This window comes from Sinohyriopsis cumingii, chromosome 12, assembly GCF_028554795.1.
Source record: "Sinohyriopsis cumingii isolate HCF-2022 chromosome 12, ASM2855479v2, whole genome shotgun sequence".
Taxonomy (NCBI): domain Eukaryota; kingdom Metazoa; phylum Mollusca; class Bivalvia; order Unionida; family Unionidae; genus Sinohyriopsis; species Sinohyriopsis cumingii.
In genome coordinates, this window is record NC_142972.1 from 116,684,370 (window position 1) to 116,700,250 (window position 15,881).

A 15,881-nucleotide genomic window follows, 5' to 3' on the forward strand; every position below is an offset into this window, starting at 1 on the left:
TTGATTCTTTTCGTACGGGGGCTCGTGTCATTCTGTTCTATATATCTGCTCAGATCTCTATTTATTCCACCTATAAGTTTACTCGATCCAGGCAATAACACCGAGGGTGATCATCTCCTAAATAACAAGAACCGAGTAAAGGGGATACCCTGAAAGAAGGTTCAATCCGCAAATCAACCCACACCCCTTGCAAGTGAGGGGCGTACCTTTACAATGGCAATTATGACACACTCCTATCCCCTGCAGTTACAAGGGTTGATTGGGCAGTTTCTACGCCACTGACGTATAATCATTTCACATCAGGGCATACATCATTCGCCAGATATTGCTGTAATCATGTGACATCACATTGTTATACCAGAAGAACTAACTTCTATGTACAAATATTATAGATCCTTCTACTTCTACCGGTACGACTGAATGATACAACACTTCACTGATACACAAGTACATGCTAAATTAGCACGCCGTAGACAAGCGAACAGAAAGACAGATAGACTGTCCATGAAGAATAGGTTGATCAAATATGGCGGCCGAGCAGGTATATACTTGCGTTTCTTTTTCAAAAGCAGAATGGTTTTGTCCTAATAACTAAATAAGGATAACGTTACTAATGAGGCGGTTGTCAGGTTTTTGAAAACGTGTCCACCTGCATGAGTAGACATACACCTGACGTAAGTAACGATATCCTTTGTACTTATTGGCATTTTGCGACACATGTCGCATTTGTACAGTATGGTTTCGGGATTGCTTTGTTGTTTTGGTGGGGTTTTTGTATTAAAAGCAGGCCACGAGCTTACAGAATTAGGTGCAGCAAAATATGAGATTGGAATAATGAACATAATAAAAACCGGCAACAGATGAAAACCTGAGAATGGAAAACAACGTTCATCTCGTTTGTAAGAGCAGGATATTAAAAATTATGGCAAACAACTACAAGTTGAAAAGAAATTCGATCTTTTCACAAAATATGCTTCATTTACTTTTGTTTTGCATATGTGTATAGTTTACTATTGAATATATTGACAAATTTAGCCGCATTGTTCAAATGATAGACGTGCAATTAAATCCCGATTCAGTTATGTGTGAATATGATTACTATTCCATTCCATCAGTTTTTAAATATATAAAGAATTCACTTAATATGAATGCACTTTAGATTAGGTTTTTCAAGTCTTAGGCTTGGTGACAACGTGGGGGAGAAATGCTCAGCTCAGAACGCCCGCCCGCATTCAGATTCCAGTGCAATGCATGATTCGTCTCACACCTGTCGCATTCCTTCCAAACATCATTTGCCGTCATGGCAGGTCCAGAGGGGGAGAAGATGTCATGATACAACTAGCAACAATTGAGAGAAACTGAAATGCGTTGTAATCTGTTTTGGTATTTGTTATTTTTATTTAATGAGATAAACCTTTATGATCGTAATACACGTATATTTAATTGCCATGCGGTGGGGGTTTATCTGGCTAAACTGTCACCTTGGATACATTTGGCCTTGGCATAGATTTTGTGATATTTCAGAAAAAGCTTTCTAATAATTTGTTGCAGTTCCATGACAGCAGTTATTGAGAAACACTGTAAGACAGAATACTATGATTTTTATCAACATATTTCAGTTATGAAAAATCTACAAATATATCGACCATTCTAATTTGGTACATTTCAAATTTACCGTAAGTAAACCTACGATATACGTTCATAAAATCAGGCATAATCGTGATGCTATGCATCTTCATACAATGTGGTGACACGGATACATTTTCACCTAACTTTCGACCATAGTTTCTAAGTGTGTTAGAATTAAATGTACTAATATATATATATATATATATATATATATATATATATATATATATATATATATATATATATATATATATATATATATATATATATATATATATATATATATGTGTGTGTGTGTGTGTGTGTGTGTGTGTGTGTGTGTGTGTGCGATGTCGCAGATTTTATTACATATCCCCTACATGAATCACATATTGTATCAAATCTGGAAATGTAGTACTTATCCCCTACAAAAATAACATGTATCAAATATGGAAATGTAGTAAATATGCTCTACATGAACCATATGTTGAATCAGAAGTTGTGATAATAGGACAATATGACTGGGTGGGACATGATGGTACATGTCTGCGGCATGATACCCCAGTGCTATACATCACTATAAAATACTACAATAAAGACATCGCAGCCATATGACTAAAATTGTTTAAGCTACATTAAAAATCTCTCTCTCTCTCTCTCTCTCTCACACACACACACACACACACACACACCAAATTTGTTAATATTTATGTTTCATTATTTATCATAGCGGGGGAGGAGGGTCTAGGGTGGGTGGGTGGACGGACAAAATCGCATGCCCTCACCCTACCCTCACCAGTCTACAATGCTACCATAGAAACGTTGAAAACGCAGGTGTTCTTGGGCTTCGCTACTCGGTCCGTACCATGGTTTCGTGCGACAGACCTATCACATACTTCTTTAGCCCCCCCCCCCTCCCCCGCAATATAGACAAAGAGGGGGAAAAGCTCTCTCTCTCTCTCTCTCTCTCTCTCTCTTATTTAATATACCACCGCTCTGGTTTATGCAAGACTAGGAAACGGACCGATATCAAATATCCGTATTTCTGTATTGCTTTGAAAAGATTAATTCGCATTTGCTATAATTTCCTTTGTATAGTTAGCCTTCGAGTGTAACTTTTATATATGCGAAGCTTGTTTTCACTTGTCGGAAATTACGAGCAGATTTTATAACAATTTTCACAGTTCTTCTTTCCAATCGCTCCACGTGTGTAAGTGTTTCTTTAATTGATCGCCATTATTCTTCATTATAGCCCATTTAAGATTACCACTTTACCTTATTTTCCTTCGTGACTTGTGACGCGTAAAGATAAGACTATCGTGTATACCAGCGTTCTTCAGTGCATTTAACTCCACATAACGTAAAACCTTATCTGCCGTCACATATGCCGTCACATATGCTGCACCACATTAAGAACTTTGCTAATCGCTTGAAACCAAAAGCAGAACGAAAAATCTGTTCCATTGACACATGTATCAGTCTACGCTGTTTGTCACCGAGTGTGTATTTTATACAGGTATATAGGGTATCTCAACCATAAATTGATTCCTTCTTTCTTCACTTACACCTGTTGCTGTGTCAATAGAGAACAATCACGAGGACAAACCGAGCGCGCTGTAGGCGGGCCAATTCTCGTTATCCTGACCGAAGATGATTGGTCAAAGACAGGAGCAGCTAGTGCACGGTTCCCAATTGGTTTGGTCCCTAGGACTGATTTACATTTGTTATTTTCACCAACATTTGCTCTAACACAGCGTATTTCCTTTCGCATCACCTAGAAGACGCGTTTCTTATTCAAAAACGGTATGAACAGATTGTGTTTGCTTTAATTTTACTAACACCAACTTTGTTCTCGTTGCAAAGAAAAGACGAGTACCATGACGCAGAAATGTCGCTCTTGAAAAGGTTACTGGATGTAAGAAATTATATGTAGTGATGAAATACATTTTGTAAGCATTTCTGTCAAGGATTTCAAGATCAGGGCCAATCGTATGTGACTATTTTCCAAAACCTGGGGATGCCACGCTCGTTTCTGATTCACAAACAGAAAGACGATACACTGCCAATCTCACTATCCGGGGACGATACACATGCCAATCAGGAACCAGAAGGTGTGCTTAGAGTACCGATTGTTTGGCCCCTGTGTGAAAGGAACAGCAAGCCCGGGGGTGAGAAGAATACAAATTCAACTGTTGGCGACACAGTTACAGCTGCTGCTAACCCAAGCTCCAAGGGTCCATTAATTAGCACTAAAGGTATCCATATCCATCACCTCTCTCTGTCTGTCTGTCTGTCTCTCTCTCTCTCTCTCTCATTAACTGAATTATATTTTCCTTTCTATATGTATGCATGTCTGTCCGTGTGTATAATTACAGATATTTTGCAAATAATTCATAAACCTCGTTGCAACTGAGTTCCTATCCAGTTTCTAAAGTTATTCCTTGCAAAGTATGATCCAGTCAATAACTGTACCTATAGCTTAACTGAAATTGCATGTACTCCACAAATTATCTTCTTTTCGTTCATTAAATTCTTCATCCAAATGGTCTTTGTTTTGTATCTAATTCTCTTGTGCATTCAAAAGAAAATATAACTATGGTAGATAGATGTTGGCTCGAAATTGTGTATTGTTTAAAATCTGAAAACTTTGACATTTTTATCATTTGATACAGATATTATTCTTGCCCTCCCCTGCCCCAACACACACACAAACAACTGCTTTATAAAATTCTATATCTTTAGAACACAATGATCAATATCACATACTTCCGAATTAAGTTCATCAACTAACCACTTTAAGTGCCGGCGGGGGGGGGGGCAGCTGATGGTTATTGACGCAAGAAAAAGACATTAAACAGTTTCCTAACGTTAAGAGGCAATCAAGCTCTTCGTCATAAAAAGCAAATTTAAACATAAAAGCATTGTTCAACAGATACGGGTAGGAGGAAGCTTGTCTACTAAACTATCTGCATATTTGAATGACGTGGAATATATAATTTTTTATTTTGAAAAAAATTATCAACAAAAACACACAGTCGGATGAAAAGTGAAACTGTGCATATGTGGTTTTCTGTTTTTTATATAGTCGGTTGATGTATTTGAAATTTTAAAATGTTTGGTCTAATTAGATTATCTGGCTTTCAAATCATCTCTCACTAATCCTTCCTTACAGTCCGGTTCTAACACTAAATAAATAACAGTATAGGCCTACAAACAAGACGAACTTATCCCATAAATATTCTTTAGATAAATACGGAATATAGCGGGCAATTGATATCCTGTAATCAATACTAGCAGTTAAATAAGTCCCAATATGCATATGTATAGTGATTGACAGGATATAGAGCAGTGAGACTGTGAATTACCGTTTAACAAGTGGCAGGTGCTACTCAACCCCTTTGCGATCAAGAAGTTCTTGTATATGAAAGCGCTAAGGGAAATTAGACTCTGACAGGGCTTTTTGGCACCATTTATAAGTTTTCTTTTCAAAGATATGTTTGTGAGGTAAACATTTTGATCCTTGTCAAACAACTTTATATACATATATATATATATATATATATAGAGAGAGAGAGAGAGAGAGAGAGAGAGAGAGTATTACACTGTATCAATGATATACCACGAGATGTATAATTTTTTCATTAAACGCAAACGAGGCAGTATGCCTACCAAATATAGTTCTATGTCTTGTCGATTTTGTACAATCGTTCTGACGAGCTACAGAAGTACAGAAGGGCAGTTAGCACAAAATTGCCACTATTTAATGGGGAGGGTGAGCAAACTATTTAAATTAGAATGGAGTTGGTGTTGTAAAACACCCACATTTGAGGCATTCGACGATGCACTTACATAATAATAAAGGGGGGGGGGGCCATATTATCTGGCCAAAAGGCCCGGCACTATTATGTGTGGAGCCCAAGGCTTCAGGCGATGAGCGCGGGGCCTCAAGCACAAAATTACACTATACAGTTCATTTCCTAAAAGCCCGGGGCCCAAGGCGGTTGCCTCGTTCGCCTTGCCCTATGGCCGGGCCTGCTGGCCAAATCTTGAATCTCCTATAGATTTTCTCCCTGGTGGTATTTCTAAAGTGACTTATCAGTAAATTCGATAACTCAGTTCGCTCCAGACCTTTTTCAAGTTTCATCAATGCTTGATACTTTAGTCTCTTTTCTTCCTTTTTATTTCTTTTCTCCTCGTCTGTGGGGGAAAGTTTACAATGATCGGAAAACTAGAAGTATTTAAGAAAGATTCAAGCCAACTTTGAGATTAAAAAAAGAAAGTACGTTTAAATTTGACTTTCCTTTCTTCGTCGAACATATAGAGTCATACTCAAATACATTTGCAATTATTGCAGTGTATGCAAGATTTTTCAAGAGTAGGGTGAAGAAGCTTTTCGTTCCTTTTTTTAATACTTTGCCAGAACAGCGTAAAATGTTTGATCGTTTCTTGTTGTTAGGGGGGGAAGGTCCACCTGAACGGCTAACAGTACAAGAGGCCCTAATCATAATTTAGTGGCCAACAGTGGTAGTGACCATAATCCACATGTTTTACCTGTCTCAGCCTTACGAATTTGAAGTTACGCGTCTGTTGTGACACTCCCAAGTGTGTTGAGGTGCCATTTTGTTTAATAGATAGAAATAATTTGCCCTGTTTACACCTGTCTTCTATATAGAATTAATTAGCCCTGTTTGCACCTGTCTTTCCCTATCTGTATCTTTTGACACACGGCTCGTTGACATTCGTGGTCCGCTGAATTTTATATGCAAACATCTTTCAGGTTGCTTTATTACGATATACTTGATAACGAATTATAGAAACCTTACCCCGACCAGCCACCAGTGAATGCATTGCCACGAAACATCACTGTAAGAATTTTCAAAGAAAAGATCTTTGGGACTTACCGAGAATGTTATTTGTGTGAACAACAGAAAATTTGGCGGAGCTTTCAATTCAAAGAGAAGAAAGTTTCCATTTTTAAAGTACGTGTACTTACTTTTATGACAAATCAAAACCCCAAGTTGAACCTATTACATCCCAGAACACTGGTAACACACCACTCTCTCTCTCTCCCTCTCTCTCTCTCTCTCTCTCTCTCTCTCATATGCAGCTTGCGACTTACGTGTCTGTGTGAAAGTCATGGCTGCAAAATGTACTGATCTTGACTTGGAACAGATTTGGACAGTTTTCAGTATCATATGAAATAGTAATGTTTTAAAACTTTCTTTGCTTTCATATTTCGTACATTTTCTTTCATCGATTACTATAATGGGTACAACTCATGGAGGAAGATATATAGTCTGACAAAGGTGTGAAATAGCTGCCTGCAATGGGAACGATAACGCGATGTAAAATTACCTTCCATCTGGGTACCACGGGATAATTTTGCCACAGCAACATTGCTAATCATCTGTTTTCTCGAGGGGAAAAGTTTCACTAATTCTGCACGATGATCTATGAAAAATTATTATTTCTTTCCAAAAATGAAAATTTCCTTTCATTGGATTGTTCTTTAATTTTAGGTATATGTTAGCAATCGGATGAGATTTTAAAAAATCGATCATTTGCATCGGTGTAGGAAAGGAAAATACCTTTCTAAGTTCCAAGGATCAGAATTTTGCTTCAGAAGGATTGTGCCATGTGCCTCGCGCACAAATTTGATCGTGAGGGTAAAATATTCTTGGATGGATTCTTTTTCTCACATTTCTGAACGAAAGCATGGTGTATTGTGAATTCTCTTGTAACTTTAAAGCGGCCGAATGCCAACTGAAATTTTTGTCCCATTTGCTAAATTAGTTCAGTGTACACTTTTGGCGATGTTTAAACACATTGCTGTTTAGCATCGAAGGGCTTGTTCTGAATGTATATATTTTATCAGCAATCAGTCGTTTTGTTTTCTTCTACTAGAATATTGACTGTGTACATATTAAACCAAATGAATATTGTGTTCACTTTCATGAATACCAGCTTATTGTTTTAAATCTTAAATACCTTTGTTTTAAATATTTGTAGCAAGCATTGGAAACAAGTGGCGGAAATGACAAAAAACTTAATAAAAAGGCAAAGTGAGATTGTAGTTACAAAATTAAACTCTCGAAACTGCAGCCAAAGACAACCGTAACTTTTCATTCTTTCCTATACGCGATTAAATATTTTTATTTTGCGAAAATGATGACACTTAGGTAGACAATGTTATTGCATATGTTATCTATTCATCACAGACCATCGACTTAAAACACTCTGAGTTGACAGTATGCTTTTAAAAGTAATATATACAAAGTTTGATCTTTAATTCAGCAAATGGTCAATTCATTCTTATGTTAAAAGACTAAAAGTCATTGTCCACTAGAAAGCAATACTTTTTTCACAGCAGCTTCCGTTGTACACCTTAATTCAACGAAATACAGTTATGCAAGTATGCATGCACGGCATGTCATTTAAGCAACAAATGTATTTCACCTGCCAAAGGTCAACAAAGTCAGTTATATTTGAAATATGATATGTTGACCACAGCAAATCCAATTTTTGCAAACCATATCAACATCACAATGAACAATATCCTTTTGAATGATGACCAAGGAGTATACTGAATGTAGCATAATATACCGACAATCAGTTTTACATAAAAAGACATTTTGGGAAGATAATTTTTTCATCTGTATAAATAAGTGTAATCACGAATTCGTGTTAGAGTTGTCATAGTCACTGAGTAATGGGTAATGTTTACAATGTGACCAGCATTGATTAAAGTGTCACTGAGCAACAATGGAGCGGGCAACAATGAAGAGTTTACAACAAAATATTTCATTTACAGACCTGAGATATAACTGTATGTGGATTCAATTGATCCATTATATTTTGTTTTCTTTTACAGAGGGAAACTTAAGTAGTTCCCGGGACAAGGGTCTCCAATCTGAAAAGATGAGCCCTGTTCAGGCGGTGGCGTTGCTGAATAGAGACTTGCACCCTTTGGGTCTGAGACAACAGGAACAGGATTCTGAGGCTCCAAAATTTATCCCAAGTCCCAGCGGAAGTCCAACAGAACCATCCAAAGTCTACGGCTCATCTGCGTGGCACACACAGATGATCCCAACTGTACATCACCAATTTCCATTTTATCCATTCCGTGTCCCCTGCATGACCTTTCCACCGTTGTCAGACCTTTACCCACTCCGTCCAGCGTTTCCAGAACATCTTGGAGCCTACAGACTTCATCGGAACTTATTGCCTCCTGTGTATCACCCTGGAATGGCTCCTTTTTACATGCACCCTCAGACCGAAAAACTGTATACCTTGGAAAGCAGAAATTTTGAGAATGAGCTAAATATACTTAAGTCAGCATTCAGCCCTGTGAATGGAAGTTCTGATTACATAAAGGAGGATTCAACGGCAAATAAGGCTCTGTCTGGAACAGATCAGAGAAAGCAGAAAGAGTCAGACATAGGTAAATACCAGTGCGACGGCTGCAACAAACATTATTCCACCTTTAGTGGTCTGTCGAAACATAAGCAGTTTCACTGTTCCAGTCAGATTAAAAAAGAATTTAACTGTAAATACTGTGAAAAGACATACGTATCACTGGGCGCACTTAAAATGCACATACGAACGCACACTCTACCATGTAAGTGTAAGGTATGCGGTAAGGCGTTCTCCAGACCCTGGCTGCTACAGGGACACATCCGGACGCACACTGGCGAGAAACCCTTCAGGTGCTCGCACTGTGCACGCGCATTTGCAGATCGCTCAAATTTGCGTGCGCATCTGCAGACTCACTCTGACATCAAGAAGTACAGCTGTAAAGGCTGCAGTAAGACTTTTTCGAGAATGTCACTTCTTCTGAAACATGAAGACGGTTGTTGTGGTGCACTCTACACTTGAAATAAACATACAGAAGACTCGGCTATTACATCTGTTCAGTCCATGGGAAAGCATTTCACCTCAAGCATCGTTTAAGCTTGCACTTTTGGGTAACATACCTAACAAAAAGAACTCGGAAGAAGCTAGCATGATGTGGAAAAGTCATGTTATCAGAAGCAATAAAAATAGAACCAAACTGCAAAAACAGGGCAGCGAATCCTCTTGTATTTACATGTCAGAGATTATGTTGCATATAAGCTGGATAACCTGGACTACAACAAGGCAAGAAAGACATAGAAACTAAAGTACAGTGACTCCAAATTTAATATTATGATATGGCGGTGTCAACTCCATCTTATGACCTTGATAAAATAGCGCTGAATGGTTAGGACGCCATTGAATGACAAAGTCAATAAATTGAGGTTTTGTATTTATCCGCCTAAAAAATACACCAAACTGTAAACGTGGACCAAATATGCCGTCATATTATTCGCCAGCAGACCGGGGTCTGCGCTGTTCATTCTGCTAACACTTCAATCGAACATCATTGAACCTCAGATGCCAACGCATTAATGGCAGAGCAAGTGCTTGGTTGAAGATTATTTCACAAGACGTTTGCTTTAATAAGAGTCAGTATTATGTAATGAAATTACAATGCGTGTCCACCTTTGAACTGGCACCAAAACATAGTAAGACTGAAACACATTCGTACTGAACGAAGAAGTTATTATTTGTTGGTTAGTGCAATAAATATTTTATGCTTAAAGATGTTCATTTCTATTAAACAGTGTGATAAATTCTCTAATGTCATCATTTTAATTCCAGTTGCATTGGTAACAGAAATTTACGATAAACATCTGGTAAAAATATCAAGTTGTATATCACGTGTGTACTACTTTACTGCCTGATGCAATGACCTAATAAGCTTCATTTGAGATACTTTCATTAGTCATGAAATCTTATGTCCCTTAACTTGAATGCCAGGGGTCACGCATGTCTGGCCAGACTGTGATCATGTTGTTTATGTTGACATGTCCCGATATTTATGGTTTTGCTCTCTTGTGCAATTCAATTTGATGATATTTTGTAAACTGTATAAACGCTAATGAATAAAACGTGCGGCTTTTATAAATTCAATTTATATAAAAACGTACGTGGTCTGTGTTCAAATTGTATTGAGAAAACATTTTCTCAGTTTAAAATGAAAACTAGGTTGGTAACGTTTATTCTAAACATTCTGCACGGAAAGCGATGTCTTCTAATTTAAATGTTCAAACGTTACGTTGGGTCCAACTTTCTACTGTCCTACCTTCCTTTACTCTACTAGACTTAACGTGTTTAACAAAACTGAAGAGTAAGCTATCCGTAAAGAAGCGTATTCCATTCTACTGACATCTTTTCAGTTTTTAAATATGATAACAAACATGTTATCTCTCTCTCTCTCTCTCTCTCTCTCTCTTGCACCCCCTTAATCGTTATCAGCTGAAAACTTAATTTGCATTTTTTTGTCGATCAAAACAGACTAATACTTAATAGACGCCAAAAGCAAGTACAAATTGTGGAAGTAATCTGTTTCCTATCGATAAATTGCAACTTGTTTCACTCTTGATTATGAATTCAGATGTTCAATCAATTTTCTTTACATGTAATACTACTGCTTTCATAGTGTAATCAAAGGGTAAGGGTCTATCAACCAAAAACTGAAGAAAAACAACAACAGAATAAACAAAAATAAAAACGTTTGGGAATAATTACTTAAACAAATTCAATTATTCCTCTCTTTCACTCACACACGTATATATATATATATATATATATATATATATATATATATATATATATATATATATATATATATATATATATATATATATATATATATATATATATATATATACGTGTGTGAGTGAAAGAGTCAATACAGTGTACACAATTCCATACATTTTAAAAACTTGTCATTCTCTATCAACGTTATTTTCAAAGTTTAAGGGTAAAAGTACGAAAAAAAACTTTTTGTATCATTTTTAAACTGATTACATGATGACACATTATTCTAGCAGAATAAACTTGAGAAAGAATTAGTACGTACATTTCATAGTGTTTGAGAATTCTTGATCGTACATATCCAATTTAAATGGAATGGTGTTCGTTTGTAATCTCTTTACGCGTTTTATATGTACCACGGTTTTCAATGATTCCTTTAAAATGGGTCTTGAAAATAGTGTGAAAATAAAAGAGATACTATCATAAATACCACAGGCAATGTTACCACTGAAGTTTGTGTCCTGTCAGGGTCGGATTAATGGTGTTGTGGGCTTCTCCCATTTGTTCGTTTAGTGTGTCGACTCATGAAGCAAATACAATAGAATCGCAGAGAGATGCCAGAAAACCCACAACTGCAATAAAATCCGTGAGACTTCCCAAAAAGTGAGTGGATTTCCACTAGTCGGACAAGAGGGGAAAATCCAACAGGCCGAATGGAATTGTACTACTCATAATTCATTGTGTTCATGACTAGTAACTTTTATTTGTAAACAAATAATACAAAGCTAATATTTTTGAGACTGTGGGTTAAATATTATGATCATTATCAATATACCTTCACGAGTGGCGGAACCTGTTTAAACTGACTGGAGAAGGGGTGACAGGCGAGCTTCTGGCGCCTCAAAACCAGATGCTTCGGGCAGATGGGGCTCGTTAACCTTGGGTGGTCGCCCATCTAGGAGAAGGTAAACTCCGATTTCAAACCTTCGCTGCCTTGCGACTATACCCTCTCAGGGGAAAGGCTAAGGGAGTAAACCCCAACAGAAAATCCGGAGTCGGAGTCCCTAAGGCGACTTGGCATTGATTTCAGTGTCATCTCGGCAACTCCTGCGACGCAGCTGGTGCCATGACGTATCAGCTTGTCCTTTCCCTTGGATCCATCAGCTGCGTGGAGAGGGGGGATCAGCTGCATGGGCAACAGTTGATTCTCCATATCACCCTGCCCAGGTTTGCGCCCTGGAGAGGACACTCCAGCTTCGCTCCACAGCGTCGACACAACACGGGAAGCAGCAGTTTACCGGTTATAAGTCACCGCTCGATTGGCGTAGAGCCAGACGCCAGGGGTTGCTTCCGACGGTGGGAGAGACTAACATGTTTCACTGGACAGCTACCGCCCGCCTCAAACTGGGCAGCCCCCAGACAATAAGGTGCCGTCCCGCCACAGTTTGCCTGCCTTGCTGGGTGCGTAAGGCTTAAGGTATGCGAGTACCTGACAAGCGGATTGCAACTACTGCACCAAGAAATAACAAAATAAAAATAAAAAAGAAGACTTCAATCCTCAAGCTAGGTACCTGGAATGTCCGGACCATGCTGACTGGGCTTTCAGATGATCTCCAGACAATCAGTGATGTTCGTAAGACTTCAGTCATCAACGACGAACTTGCAAGGCTCCAGGTCGACATCGCCTCACTACAGGAGACAAGACTACCAGATTCTGGGTCCCTCAGAGAAAAGAACTATACATTTTCTGGCAAGGAAAGAGTGCAGATGAAGCCAGAGAGTTTGGTGTTGGATTCGCTGTCAGGAACACTCTGCTGGGAATGATAGAACCCTGCCAACAAGGAAATGAAAGACTGCTATCTCTCCGCCTCCACACGACAAACGGGCCTGTCAACCTGCTCAGTGTTTACGCTTCCACACTAAGATCCGCCACAGATACCAAGGATGAGTTTTATGATGAGTTAAACTCGCTCATTGACAAAATTCCCAAGGAAGAGAACTTGATTTTGCTGGGCGACTTCAATGCTAGGGTGGGTGCCGATCATGACTCTTGGCCCTCCTGTCTTGGCAAGTTTGGCGTTGGGAAGATGAATGAGAATGGGCAGCGTCTTCTAGAGATGTGCTCGTACCACGAACTCAGCATCACCAATTCATTCTTTCAGACAAAGCCACATCACAAAGTGTCTTGGAGGCATCCCCGGTCTAAACACTGGCACCAGCTGGACTTGATCATTACAAGACGGTCAGCAATGAAAGGTGTGCTTCTTACCCGTACCTTCCACAGTGCTGACTGCGACACCGACCACTCGCTGGTGTGCTGCAAAATGAAGCTTCAGCCAAAGAAGATCCACGGCTCTAGGCAAGAGGGTCAACCACGCATTGATGTGAGCAAGACATCATATCCAGACAAGGCTGAGGAATTCACATGTGCTCTTTCCAAGACGTTTGACTCAGAAGCCCCCCAACGGCAGCGCCAAAGATGGGATTACATCAGAGAGACTGTATACAGCACAGCCACACGGATCTTTGGTAAGAAGCAATCAAAGAACAATGACTGGTTTGATGCTAACTCTGCCACACTCATGCCAGCCATAGAAGAGCGTCGCAGTGCTCACCTGCAATACAAGCGATCCCCCTGTCAGAAGACACTACATGCATACCAGAAGCAAAGTGCAGAGATTAGCACGGCAGTGTGCCAATGAATACTGGCTTCAGCTCTGTCAGAGTATCCAGTCAGCAGCAGATATTGGAAACATCAGAGGCATGTACGATGGCATAAAGAAAGCAATGGGTCCCACGAAGACACTGACAGCACCACTGAAGTCTGCCACAGGCGATACCATCCACAACAAGGGCAAGCAGATGGAGCGTTGGGTGGAATACTACTCCGAACTGTACTCCAAAGAGAACCACGTGAACAATGATGCCCTCAACGCCATTGAAAACCTCCCTCTCATGGCCGAACTGGACGAGAAACCTACTGTAGACGAACTAAAGAAGGCCTTAGAGAAACTGTCCCTAGGTAAAGCCCCAGGGAAGGATGGCATCACAGCAGAACTCATCAAGTGTGGATGTAGCGTGCTTCTCACACACCTGAACGACCTCCTCTGCCAGTGCTGGGACGAGGGGGCAGTGCCTCAGGACATCAGAGATGCTAACATCATAACCTTGTACAAGAACAAGGGCGACAGAAGCGACTGCAACAACTACAGGGGCATATCACTTCTCAGCATCGTGGGTAAAGTTTTCGCACGCGTCATCCTGAACAGACTGCAGATGCTTGCTGACAGAGTTTACCCAGAGTCGCAGTGCGGGTTCCGCGCAGAGAGGTCCACAATCGACATGATCTTCTCTGTCAGGCAACTGCAGGAAAAATGCAGAGAACAACACAGACCCCTCTTCCTGGCCTGTATAGACCTCACCAAGGCATTCAATCTGGTCAGCAGAGACGGACTCTTCACAATCCTGGCAAAAATTGGTTGCCCTCCAAAGCTGCTAAGCATGATCCAGTCCTTCCACGATGACATGAAAGGCACAGTGCAGTACGATGGCTCAACATCCAACCCCTTTGACATCCGCAGTGGAGTTAAACAGAGCTGTGTCCTTACCCCCACGCTCTTCGGCATCTTCTTCGCAGTCCTGCTAAAGCACGCCTTTGGGACGTCCACAGAAGGGATTTACCTGCACACACGATCAGACTGTTCAACCTGGCACGACTGAAGGCAAAGAGCAAAGAGCGTGAAGTAACCATCAGGGACATGCTCTTTGCAAACGATGCTGCTCTAGCCACCCACACAGAAGCTGCGCTTCAGCGCCTGATGGCCCGCTTTGCTGAAGCATGTGATGAGTTTGGGTTAACCATAAGCCTAAAGAAAACAAACGTGATGGTTCAGGACGCGGACCCCCCAAGCATCATCATCAACAACTACAAACTTGAGGTGGTGAGCCAGTTTTCGTACCTCGGCTCTACCATTACGAACAACCTCTCGCTCGATGCTGAACTCAACAAGCGGATCGGAAAGGCATCAACAACTCTCTCCAGGTTGTCGCAGAGAGTGTGGAACAACAGCATGCTGACCATGAACACTAAGATGACCGTGTACCGTGCATGCGTGCTAAGCACTCTCATGTATGCCAGTGAAACTTGGACTCTGTATGCCTCACAAGAGAAAAGACTGAGTGCCTTTCACATGTGATGCCTCCGACGCATACTCGGGATCACCTGGAGCGATCGAGTAACAAACAACGAGGTGCTCGAGCGTGCCAAGATTCCCAGCATGATCACACTCCTCCGCCAACGCCGCATCAGATGGCTGGGCCATGTACGTCGGATGGTTGATGGACGGATCCCCAAAGACATCCTTTATTCGGAACTCGCCTCTGGCAAAAGGTCGATCAGACGGCCACATCTCCGCTTCAAGGATGTCTGTAAGCATGACATGAAAGCCCTTGATATTGATGTCAACACCTGGGAAGAGCTCGCTCTAGACAGATCATTCTGGCGTCATGCTCTGATCACTGGTCTGAAAGCCGGAGAGGACAAGCAACGCTTGCTAGCTGATGAAAGACGATCGCAGAGGAAGAAGAAGCATCTTCATCCAACACCTGACACAACCTTCAAGTGCAGCAAGTGCAGCAGGGACTCCACTCCCGCA

At 40.4% G+C, this 15,881-nt stretch overlaps 1 protein-coding gene across 1 annotated transcript; it reads left to right on the forward strand.

Annotated features, from left to right (window-relative positions):
* The first annotated feature begins 3,250 nt into the window (after positions 1-3,250).
* Positions 3,251-10,262, forward strand: LOC149787306 (uncharacterized). The gene is made up of 2 exons (XM_089978368.1): positions 3,251-3,863; positions 8,480-10,262. The coding sequence occupies exons 1-2, from the start codon at positions 3,626-3,628 to the stop codon at positions 9,481-9,483; spliced, it is 1,242 nt and encodes a 413-aa protein (XP_089834494.1). The 5' UTR covers positions 3,251-3,625; the 3' UTR covers positions 9,484-10,262.
* Positions 10,263-15,881: the final 5,619 nt, after the last annotated feature.

Bases quoted from the DNA above. Each gene is read 5' to 3' on its own strand.
- LOC149787306 (XM_089978368.1), top strand. From the start codon at position 3,626: ATGCCACGCTCGTTTCTGATTCACAAACAGAAAGACGATACACTGCCA. The intron at 3,864-8,479 runs GTATCCATATCC...TTTCTTTTACAG, and splicing joins TCCATTAATTAGCACTAAAG to AGGGAAACTTAAGTAGTTCC.